Source organism: Telmatherina bonti (assembly GCF_933228915.1).
Source record: "Telmatherina bonti genome assembly, chromosome: 23".
NCBI classification, from domain to species: Eukaryota; Metazoa; Chordata; class Actinopteri; order Atheriniformes; family Telmatherinidae; genus Telmatherina; species Telmatherina bonti.
The window spans coordinates 22,121,724-22,134,552 of NC_136632.1; the positions used below are offsets into that span (position 1 = coordinate 22,121,724).

At 39.8% G+C, this 12,829-nt stretch overlaps 1 protein-coding gene across 1 annotated transcript in view; it reads left to right on the forward strand.

Annotated features, from left to right (window-relative positions):
* The first annotated feature begins 2,348 nt into the window (after positions 1-2,348).
* Positions 2,349-12,829, forward strand: part of rassf3 (Ras association domain family member 3) — a 31,646-nt gene continuing 21,165 nt past the window's right edge. The window contains exon 1 of the mRNA XM_079262846.1: positions 2,349-2,747. Within this exon, the coding sequence (XP_079118972.1) occupies positions 2,625-2,747 (123 nt within the window). The 5' untranslated portion in view covers positions 2,349-2,624. The remainder of the gene's footprint in view (positions 2,748-12,829) is intronic.

The window sequence follows — 12,829 nt, forward strand, 5'->3', positions numbered from 1 at the left end:
TTTGAAATTTGAATTTGTTTTGCACTTCCCAGCCACCGTACTCGGGACTTATCCCTCACTTCACCATCACGTCATTGTTTTCTATTCTGTTTTCATCAACTTGATCAGGGTTCAGTTTCTTACAAATAATAGCTTTCTAAATAATGAAACATACTGATTCGCCATTCGGCACTACTTGGAGATCTGTAGCTTTTAAATGTTTATATAAATACATTGCATCTGTTGAATGAACTGTTCCCGTTCCTGTGGCATCATCAACTGAAAATGTTAGATTTTGTAGAAATGTGTTTTAATGGACTTCTTATTCTCTGCTAAGGATGTTACAGGTCTTTTTAGATTAGGTTTTGTTCCACACATAGATGTTGAAGCAGAAAAAAACAAAATATTTTTGTATGCTTCAATGACAAACTTGTTTTCTACAGTGATGCATTTAGATGGCTTTATTTTTATGCACAAGTATGGTACTTTCTGTCTGTAAAAAGGGTAAATGTTTGGCTTTTCTTTGAACCAAAACATCATTTTCTGATAGATCCAAACCACACCACGTGAAAACTTCTCATTTGGGTTTGGCGGATTTCATTCAGAACCTCTCATTGTCCATGGCAAACATCCACATGGCCACAAGACATCTCAGATAAAAAGATGCATGGCTGTTGTTCCTCAAGATACTTTCTAAGTGCTATGGCTGTTAGTCTTCTGGTTTCTGTCTTTGGGAGTGTTTTTTCTGTTGTTGGGACTGTCTATGAAGTCAAACTGGAATGGACATATAACCCTCTTCTCCCCTTAGGCCTCTTCTCAGGTTTATTGAGTGAACAAAGTGAGCATTAGCAAACACCTTAAGGGCTCCAGATACTCTTCACAGTGGATTTAAAAGCAAAGAAGAAAGGAGAAATCCTTTTTTAAGTGGCTCTGGCTCTGCGTTGATTAAGACATTCAGAAGTTGTCTTGTGTTTTTAATGAACTTCTTCACTTGATTCAACAATGATGAAAGCAGTTAACCCCCCCCATGCATGAACAGATATGAAAGCAACTAGAAGTGATTCTGCCAGAAAGTGTGAAAAGTCCAGTTCCACCCAAAAATAAAAGTTGCCTACGTAGGACTTTGCAATTAAACACACGCTGAATGCGTCAGTCCAGCAACAGTAGCTATTAAATCTGTTTGGTGCCTGTATTTTGGGCTTACTTGATGCTAGTTAGGGCAGGGAAAGCATGCTGCAGAGGAAAAAGCTTAGAAAGTTTGCACTGGTTTGTTGCCTGTTGATTGAGGTAAGACTGCTTTCTGGCTTATTTATGTATTTTAGAGATATCTATCTGACATTAAATGAGGGGGAAAAGCATCAGTAGCAGCACGCTGGTCCGCAGTGACCCCCTGGCCTTGTTTTTAGAGATGCTGGTAACCTTATTTTCATGTGTGGGTTGTATTTCAGTATTTTGAATTTACTGAGGTTTCGTCAAAGTTACCCAGGTGAACTGAACCAAAGCAAAGAAATGCCTCAAATTTTGCCTCTGGGTATTTCAAGAAGCCATTACTCACTCACACTGAGGCGAAAGACACCAAGCCTGACAGACACACAACAATGAAAACCTAAACACATACCGTTTGTGGTTGTTTCAGTCTGTATGGGGGCCTTCTTGTAGATGTGTTGCAACATTTTACTTTGTGTTTACTTTGTGTTAATTTTGCATCTCTTTCTTGTTGTTTTAGCAAAACTTTAGTTATTTTGCATTTTCATAACAATGCATTGTTTTGTTTAAATTTTCTTGTCCATGGTCATTTTGCCTATTGTGCATATTTTAAATATATTTTTGGTCATTTTTGTTCAGTATTGATAATATTGTCTCTTATTGTGATCTCACTGTACTTGTGATCTATGTTTTTGTAATTATTTATATTTGGGTTTGTTTTTTGTTTTTTTTACTTATAATTTTGTAGTCTTTGTGGGGTTTTTTTCAACAGGATTTTCTAAAGTATTTATTTTCAATACTTTAAAAATGTGGCGTAATAATAGGACAGTCGCCGATTTTGGCGTTTCTATGTTTTCCCCATTTTTCTTCTTTTTATTATTATGCGCTACTTAAACTAGTATCTGAGCTCTGATTGGTTAGCCTGTTGTTTGGGGTGTGGCTATATGACTTATGAAGCAGGTGATTGGAGGTTGAACTTATAGTAGGCGGTGCTTTACTGTAGCTGTCTGGCTGTCACACAAACACCGTATGCACTAACCAGTTAACGGGAAAGGCGTCGTTTCAGAGGAACTTTCAGTGGATTCTGTTACTTTTCTTTAGAAATTTTCGAATTATTACAAATTATTACAAAATGGACCTCCTTTGTTTCAGTGGAGATTACTTTTGTTTTCCTCTTTAAAAATGGTGACGTTTCAATAAGTTTTGTTCATGCCGGTGCAGTGAAGCCCGTGACGGGAGAGGAGGAAAGCAGGCGACTGGGAGACAGCTGAGCGGATTTAAAGGAGGAAATCATTCCAGCAAATCTCTGAAACTGTGAACACAGTCAGGGGTTTGTTTGTTTTTTTAACAGTTTCTGAAATCTGTTTCATGCTTAAGTTGCTTAGTTTTTTTTTTTTTTTTGATGCGATCGGATCCGAGTAGAGGAGTTTTCTCCGCAAATGACGTGGAATAGCACGATGAGCAGTGGCTACAGCAGCTTGGAGGAAGACTCCGAAGAGTACTTTTTCACGGCCAGGACCTCTTTCTTCAAAAAACCTCAAGGGAAAGTCTCTGAGTACAAGGTAAAAACCAGAAACCTTTCTGTTTGTGTTGGTATGATACAAACTCACGCCCTTTTAAGCGAATTACCACTTTAAAATGAGAGTCACCTGTTGTGTCTGGTTTAATTCACTCAGTAAGGAAGAAGCGTCAGTTTTGATCAAACTCGTGATTTTTGCAGCTTTTTTCTTTGTGTTGACATGAAGAAAAAGCTTTGAATATTTCTTGCATTTAAGCTTCAGTGTTCTACCTCTCACATTAGCTTGTCATTGAATTTAAAATGCATTAAAATGTGTGGAGATGGAAGTTTATTACAGCACCTCCGCTTGTTTGTGGCTTCAATCCGGATTTTCTAGTTTTTGCAGCTGCTTTTACTTTAGTCTAATTTGACATTTGGCACCATGTCCTGCAACTATTAGTCTTTAAAAGTAAGGGAGTGAGATTTATTCTCATACAAATGATATTCCTGCAATTATTTCAGAATAATCTGTTAAAAACATCTAAGGTGATGATATTCTGCTTATAGTAATACCTCGGAGCTAGATGACGCCACCACAAGCCATCTCTTTGAGATCTTTCCTGACCTAAGAACTGGATTGACATAAAACCATTAACATTTGGGTTTGTCATGTCTGGAACCCAATAATAAGTTTAGTCTTGGAGTCTCTGGCTAAGTCCTGGCCTGCTACAGTCCTACAGTGCCCTCTTACATTCCTACAGGAGCACAGAGTATCTGAGAAAGTCCTCCAAACACAGCTGGTTTGTTCCTTCCCTTGAAGACGCAGCATACTGTAACAGAATTGAGCCATTCTTCTTCTTTGCCCACTTAAAATTTGCCCTCTGATGCGACTTGCTTGCAGATTCTGCAGCCATGCTTGACCCTTAACTTTTCCATAGGTCTTCATTCTTTCATGACGGCGTGCGTGTTTGTGGATTCACACATGCTGCAAGGAGGGGTTGTGACCTGTGTGTGTTAAACTGTGGCTTTAGACCTGAAATGGGAAGGGGGTGCTGGCAGCTGGGTGGTGGTTTCCCACAACAGTAATTACAACCGGAGAGTGGATGTGTCCCTTGGGAAAAATGTGTGCCACCACTATATGAAATGACTGGTTGTGTATCAGGAAAAATAGGACATTCAGTGTGTTGATGTGTACTTTGTACTTGTATGTGTACTTGTATGTGTACTTGTATGGAAGCAACAACGGTTCACTTTAAATGTTGGTGCTGGCTGAAGCTTCAGCAAATAGCAGATTATCCCATTGGTATTTTTTTATTTAAATATCTCCAAAGTGGAAGGAGCTTTTGAATAAAAGTGAAGTTACGGAAGCTCGGTGTGTATTTCTCAAACATTTAGGCCAAAAAAAGCTGCAAATCGAGCTGGTTTTCTGAGGGTTTCTGATGTTTTTGCATGCACATTTCTCATAAAGATTACTCAAATTTAGATTATGATCAAATCTGCAGATGGATTATGGTGGAATAAATAAGATTACTGCATTCTTCAGGACAAACTATGTCACTGACCTGCCATGAACCTGCAAGCGCTTGGATTTCTTGCTGTTAGAAGCAGCAGCAACAATATCAGCTTATTTAGCTTTATATAGATGTTTGTTTTGTGTGCTTTTCCCCTCAGAGAGCCTCAGTGAGCTGAATGGTGTTTGCAGAAATGAGGAAATACGGAAGTGAGCCACTTCCTGGGATAGTTGCTGTAACAGCACAAATGGCAGCAACAGACATGCAGCTCATTTTTTATTCTCACTTCAGAGAAACTCCCAGGAGTATCAGCAGCGATGGCTAGGAAAACGTGATGATCGAGAGTGTAAAACTGTGTTTAAACACGACAAATAAACATGTGGTGAACTGATCCTGGAGGCTGAAACGAGTGAGATGTAACAGTCTGATCAGAGGAGGATTTATCTCTAGCCTGGAGCAGGGTTTACTCCCACTCCCCACCACACACACACTGTTCCACCACCTTTTCAGTGTGTGAATAGTGTTTCTGTCAGGGAAATGTCACGCTGACCAGTGGGTCTGAGCGTCACATGAGAAAACACTGAAGGGTAATCCCACCCAACCCCCCCAGCATCACCAAACATGCACTCACACACGCACACACACACCCGTCTAGTGGACAGCTAAAGCAGCTCATCTTCAATTCAAATCATCCTGGCAGACTGTAGGCTTATGTGTGGTGTTTTTGTCCCTTTTTTAGACTTAATAAGAGGAGCCATGTAGCAGCTGAGACCTCTTCACTAACCAGAATTAATCTTATTTAGCAGCAATCGGAGATAAAGAACCTGTATGAGGCCCTCAGAGTGTGTTTGGTACTGCAGCGTGTGTCTACTCTAGGTTTCCTTTAGTCACACAGCCGCATGTGCAGCAAATGTAATGTAGTTTACTGTGACAGCGACTGCATTGTGCTTGTGAAATGGATGAAGGTCAGCCGCTTACCGTTTTCAGCTGACTGAGAATTAGTTAATATGCTGCAGGGTCAAGTAGCTGCTCAGACTTGGACGCATTTCCAAGTCATTTGCCTTTGTTTTATATTCTCACTGAGGACTCTAGAAAACTTTTAAAAATATCAAATATAAAACATGGCTTTCTAAAGAGTGTCTAAATCTGTGTTTTTGTTTTGCTTTTCAAGAATTTTTCACAGTCTGGCGTAAAAATGAAGGTTGAGTGATATGTTAAAATTTCCCAACCAGCCACAGTGATTGCTGATACATGCAGTACGCCAGTACCATACTAATGCACTGAGGAGTCTGACGTCATGAGACGAAGGATGCCTTCAAGTAAAACATCCCAACAGATGATCCGATCCGGCACCTGCTCACTTTGCAGCTTCCAAATCACTAAACAGGTGGGGATAACATTTGCTACAAGGCAGCCAACTCCCATGCAATAACTGCGAGTTATGTAAGTGACAGTCCTCACATACTCGCTAACCCAGCTGACTCTGCAGGAGAAGATGCTACTGTTTTAAAACCACAAATGCATTAGTATATTAAGTTATTTTTTGAGCTGGTATTTAAGCCACTAACATGAGTTATAACAGCTTCCTGGTGGAGACGGTCATCTGAAAATGACTTGTAAGAGCCATCTATTGCCACGGCTAAGTGCTAATAAGGCCACATTTCTCAGTACATGAGGTTAACACTGGTTCTGATCCCAAGTTTCTTCATTTAAGTTAAAATATGGACATAAAATAACTTAATAAGGCATGCAAATACTGTAAAAATGCAACCTGAATAGAAAGTTTGCCTGGTTTTTCCACAACAGATTAAACAATAATAATAATAAAAAGTTTCCCGTGTATATGTTTCATATCCCACACAGGTCAAAGGTTTACCAATAAACTCTCCACCTTAACCCAAGTGAAGCCTTCAGGAAGAGAAAATAAAAAGAAAATGTGCCAGATTCTGATGCAGGAGCTGCTGATAATCTGGGTCATGAAAGAGAAAGTCTAAACATTCCCCAGTTCTTCCATTTACAGTCTCTCAGAAAGAGGGGGAAAAAAAAGCATTAACCCCACCGCTCTCTGCTTTCCGTTAATCATACATCATCCCAGCGAATTCTCAGCCTGTAAATCAGCTTATGATTCCAGCAGCAGGACGATAAGACGGCCGTTCACCCTGCAGATGCATGACAGGAGCATGTTTCTCTGTAAAGAAGTCTTGACCGAGACTGTCTGGGTTGAAGAGGACTGCCGTGTTCTGTGTTTGCCTTTCAAATGAGCTGAAGAGGGCTGACATCATGCCGGACCAGGGGAGATAATAGATGTTTGTGGATCATTCTCCACTTCTTATCATCCATGTCCACGGCTGAGAGAATATATTTACCTAACTCCACCCTGTAACCTTTGCCAGGTATGGATTTTACCTGCAGTTCATTTTATTTGTCCTGTCAAACCAGTCTGTGTGTGTCCTGCTTTTATTTAGATCTGATCAGTTGGAGCTTTTCTTTGGTGTCCCAGCGCCTATCAAAGTGACATTATTCGCTTTTCGCTTCTTCCTCACCTGCCGCTGTCGGAAACGTACAACGGGACTTTCCAACGAGAGCGCTTGCCACCATGATAGATCTTATCTGTTCTTTAGTATCTCCACCCTGCTTACAGTTTTTACTTTCTTCCACTTCACTGCAAACTTTATTCTCTGCAAATCAATGTTTGTTTGAACTCTGAGGTTTTTCTATATTATTTTTTTTTTATTATAATAGCTTAAAATGTGAAGCTACTACCAGTTAGTCATCTACTAATTAATTGGCAATTATTTTTTAAACATTAACTCGCGTAAACATCAAGTCACTCATGCAGCATCAGTCTTAGATTTATTGAAAGGAAAAAAAGTAAATGCATAAATAAATGAATGAATGAATGAATAAATAAAAAGCTTAAAAAATAAAACAGGAAAATGAGACGGTATAACACCTATAATGAAAATGTTAGGATAAATATTTGTTTAAGTTGAATTACTGTATTTTTTCTCCATCTGAAGAGTTTTATTTATGTCATTCATCTTTAATATAGTGACCTTTAATATAATCACTTATTTTTTAATTATAATAGACTGTATCATTGGCATTTTTTTTACTGAAATCCTGGTTTTGTTGTTTCCTGTTCTCATGCAAATGTAAATCCAAACTATTCTTACTCCCATTTTCTCTCTCTCTCTAGATTTCCTTCCTCTGTCTTGCTTCCTCAGCCCCTACTTCCTGTCTGTTTTCAGCTGTGTCCTGCCGCTCTGTCACGACCACTGCAGTTCTGTTGTTGTTTACTTTTGACGGACGGCAGATTCAGCAAATTGAGGATATGACTGGATTTTATAAAACTGCATATAAGATAAAAGTATTCACCTAACAAACAGGTTTTGAGCTCAAACATGGGAAACTGGACTCCTAAATGTAATTAGATCCACTCCAGTGAGTAAAACTTGCAAACAAGGATTCAGATCCCTAATAAATATCAATTTATCCAGTTTATGTTAAGTAATCAGGACTAAGTGCCACATACAGTTGAGATCTCAGAGAAACCACAGTACTGGTTAACTGGTTGGGTCATCCCAGGTTTCCTGACTTGCTGGCATCAGATGATCAACAATCATGCATCTGAAGCTTCCCATCTTCTCTTATTTTTATTTGACTGAGGCCACATCTGGTTTGAAACCACTCCTTTGACAGTTTTACTCCTGTAAGTTAAATATCAAATATTTTACTACCAGTATCGGTTTTGGCAGGTGATACTGGATCCTGTCTGACATGGTACCGACTCGACAAGTTTCAGAAGCACGTCTTCAGCCTCTGTTAAATACAGATGGGTCACATGCATCATGCGCATTAAACTCACCGCCTATTAAACATTTTTCTCATTAAACCTTTTAAAGCATGTTTAGACTCACAGCGTCGCCATGCCAACTGTAAACATGGGATGGCGTGTCAGTAAGAGCTTTGTTGCGTTCACTCAGGGTGATAAATAAGTTGCTACAGGTTTGCTTTTAGTGTCAGAAACCATGTTTTTGTCATTTGTAAAATATATCTGAGCTCTGAAGTAAAGTTTAGGTTTGTTTTAACAGTCAGTACTGTAACTTTAATTTAAACATTTCCTTTATAAATTCACTGTTTTCTTTCTATTTTTCTCACCCAGAAAGAAGTGAAGTATATTTCTTTTCTTTATCTTCAGTTTTATAAGCTTGTCCTGTCAATCATGAAGGCAGCTGAGTGTTGTTCTGTTCACCGTCGGGAACATTAGCTTTGTTAAATGGGAGCTTTACAAGCATAAATGAAATTCAGCTTTGTTGCTACAAGACCCCCTTTGATACTTAAGTATTCGTCTTTGTTTTTAATGAGGTTATTGCTGGATTACATATTAATATTAATGTTGGACCTGACAGGGGAACAAAAGAAGGGTGACAGTGAACAGAAAAGGCAGAGTGATGAGAAGATGGAGACAAAGAAACAACAGCAACAGTGGTATAATCAAAACCCAGACAACCAGCTGCTACGCCTTTTTATTGGGGAAATAAAAAGACAAAAAACAAAACATCTTGTGTAACAAAGCAGGGGATCATCGGGAGCACTTACAGGAAGACAAACTGAGATAAACATAAAAAAAAAAAAAAAAAAAAAAAAAACAATTATGCAAAGATAACAGGCGCTATTAGTTGTTAAACCTGACAATAACGCTGAAATCTCACTAGAGATGCAACTTAACAATCAGAAATGGTTTTCAGATACTGCATCATCACATAAAACTGTGTTGTTTTTTTGTTTTGTTTTTTTTGTTTTTTTAAGTAGTCCTGACGACAGACCTCAACAAATATCAGATTGTTGTGAAATGTTCAACCAGGTTCCTGCTGTGCAGCGGAGGCAACCTACAGACCTTCTTCACCCCCAGACCGAGCTTTACGGCCGCTTTAAAAGTGATATTTATGGTTTCAAGCAGAATATCTAAACATTATTCAGATGAACTGCGAGTAGATTCAGAACAGATGTTCAGTCTGCTCATGATTTGTATGACTTGTTGAAAGTTTAGTGTTTCTTTAGGGTGCAGTTGCTCCCCTGCCCAACAACTTTATTACATGCTTACTGGCCAGCAGTGTGTGTTAGTGTGTCGGTGTTATGTGAAGCTTTGTGTTGTGAAGTGCAGCTTCTGTTGACTTTTCTAGAAGCTTTTTATGAGGCGCTTGCCTTTTGTTCTCCTCTGCTCTGAAAAACCTAAGTGATGCTGTTTCTTAACTTCGTGTCTCTTCCAAACACAACCAGAGTGTTTTTATGCGTGGAAAGCATAGACTGTATGTAAAAAGACGGACAGAGCCTCCGTAGCGTCACTCATAAGTTTCTGAAGAGCTGAATTGAAGCTCGGTGGGCGGTTCCTACCATCTCCATCTTGGCAGGAGCATGTGCGTCGTCTTGTCCGGAAAATACAAATATGGGCAAAGAGGTGGAGCTGAGAGGAGCTCTGCAAGCGTCATGGGGGATGACGCTTGCAGCTTGTAGCTAAGAGCTAACCGAGCTTGCCCAGAGATAACAGGAGCTAACCAGCTAATGGAGGTAAACGGACTAAATCTAAGTCACGTTGTTAATCAGCTAAAAACCGCGGTTGTTCTACATTCTTCTGACTTGAAGCAGGAGATCGGGTACCTGTCAATCAAAGGACACGACCCTAAATGTGCCAACCTTGGAGATTAAATTACTTTTAAACGGGCGAGTTAGAAACACACACCCCCCCCCCCCCCCCCCCCCCCCCCCCACAGTTGTCATGACCTATTAAACCTAAAATGGATTTTTGAACCAGGCTGTAAACATGCTTTTTTCTGCTGTGAAGTTGGTCTTTTTAACATGGGAGTCTATGGGGATTTGCTCTGTTTTGCAGCCCCTAGTGGATGAAGGGGGAACTGCAGTTTTATGCACTTCCACATAGGCTTCACTTTTAACCGCCGGAGGCTCCGTCCATCCTTCATATATGGTCTATGGGTGGAAAGACACACTGCAGCACATAACGCAGCCCCTTGACTCAGCTCTGTGCTTTGTTGTATAACAAGATAAAGCTGCCTTTGAAAGGAACTGCCTGCGTCATGGACAATATGAGGTGGTTGTCAGGACTGCGTGTGTGGAAAAGGGTTTAAATTATTGTCAGAGGTGCTGTGAGATGGAGTACACATACACTGCATAGTCCTTGTGTTGCCCAAAAAATGAAGCAATGGGAAAGACACAATTTCATTGTTAGTTTTACAGCTTTTCTTATGTTCTTGTAGAACGTTTTAAAACCTTTATACCTGAAAGTGAATGAAGAAATTTTAAAAAATTGCAGGATTTTTTTATTTTTTTGGATGCACATGAATGCGTTTTTTTTGTTTTTTTTGTTTTTTCAAAAGAAAAAAAATGTAAATAAGTAAATAGATATTCTTTGTGGAGTTGCGGGCAAAATTCTTTTTCTCATTAATCCTCAAATATAGCTGGCTTTGAACATTAAAGCTTTCTTAACTTTGCATTGCTTATCTTTGTTGGTGTGAAATTTTACAACTTGCATTGAGCAGCTGGTCAAATCATAGGTTTTAAAGAACTGCCTGCTTGCAGTCATGTTAAATGAAACAGTTTCCACTGCACCTGTATGCAGCTGCTGCTGTTGCATGGTTTCATGTCACAGAACTGCTTTCACAAGGTGACTCATCAGTCCACCAGGTTTGTTTAAAAAAAGGCTAAGTGTTGCACGACACCATCGATTCGCCATTTTGAGAGAAATAGACGCACCTTTCTGGTGTTGCTGAATCCCACAGCTAAATGGAAAATCTGCAGGTGTTGTGCTGAAATCTGATCCTACATCACATCCGACCCCATTAATGTTTGAACTTGAGCATCACAAACTGACTAGTCTTTTTTTTTTAGAGATTAATTCTATAATTCAAGTGTAGAAGTAACGTCCCTGAAGTCCAAAAGTTGTTCACACGATGTTTTTGTCCATACGTCTAGTTTTAAGATAAATCTATCTGATATTACCAGTTTGTGATCTTTGCTGGTCTGCTAGTCAGACAGATTCATAAAAAATGAAAATAATCAGCTGCTGCAGCCTGACTGGAATGGTTTCCTCCCGTGCACCAGGTTACAGTTAATGAAGCTCGTCGACAGATGAATCACGCAACCAGCTGCCTTGAACAGACTGCCTACTGTACAGACTCCATGAACAGGTGGTCAAGTGGTTCATAAACCCCCACCGCTGTGGTCCCAGCATACTTTGTGGAGGAGCTGGAACCCTTTGGGGTCAAAGGGTGCCAGATGGAAGAGGAAACCTACCTTATAATGAGCATCAGCTCCAGCAGCTTTAGGAGCTTTTTCATGCTATTTCCGAGCAGGATCTTTTTCTCTGTCATGATTTTGTTGCATTTTTGCTGCTTGCAGATAAAAGTCACGCTAATCACAGTTCATCAGATAAATTCCTAAACTCCAAGTGGCATCTATGAAGGCAAAGTAAGAAAATAATGAGCAGTTATTCAAGTTTACAGCAAAGCAAGCTGGCTTTTCTGCTTGCCGGTGTCTATATGACAAGTAATGAAGCGCAGGGCACCAAATAGTGCTCATCTGGGAGCAGTTTATGCTGACTGTGATCTATGGGGCCGCCATTATCACCAAACCACAGCGCTCTTTGAGGTGGTCTCTTTGATGTGCACGGGAGAAAGTGAGCGTCAGATGAAGATAAATGGCAGAGAGGAGGAAGTTGTCTTCGAAAGGTGTGTGTGACAACCTTCACTGGAAGCTTTTGAAGATTGTCATTTCGCAGGGAACTATTCTGCAGAAGTTTGTGTTTTGGTGGGTGATGATTAAAGTCTGCCAGCTGTTTTTAGAAAAGCGAGGGTTGATGTGTGAAGGTGTGTGTGGAATTAAAAATGAATTACTGTACAGTGCTTCCACTTTACTTATGACAACAGGCTTCTTGGTTACTGTGTAATGGGCTTTTTTTTTGTTTTTTTTTGGCTTTCATGATTCATTTTATGAGATTTTAAGTCTGGAATACATTTATTTCTGCAGTCATCCTTAAACTCAGAAGTCCTGAAGTAGCTTGGACTTAGTGTTTTCCAGACTTTTCTTTTTTTAAACTCTTTATTTAGCATTTTTAAATATTACTACACAAAAACAGAACACAAGGGGCACTGTACATTTGTGAAATATAAAGTACCGTATTTTCACGACCGTAAGGCGCACATAAAAGTCTTAGATTTGCTTCAAAATGTGCGGCGCACCCTATAGTGCAGTGCGCCCTTTGTGTGCGTGTTGTTGTTGTTGTTGTTGTAATCGGACGTAGTAGAGAACACCATGAGAACGTTAAAGGGTGAAGCGCGGGCGTTGATCGCATATAAAAGAACAGGTATGTGCGTTATGCAGAACACCTTTTTCTAACAACCCTGAAAATGGCAAAAAGACACGCTTATGAAGCACAGTTTAAACTGAAGGCCATCAACTACACCAAGCAACGTGGAAATCGAGCAGCCGAGAGAGAATTTAAGATTAATGAATCGATGGTTCGCAAGTGGAGGAAGATGGAAAACGAGCTCCGACAGGTAAAGAAGACGCAGCTGAGTTTCCGTGGACGTAAGGCAAGGTGGCCCGAGTTGGAGGAAAG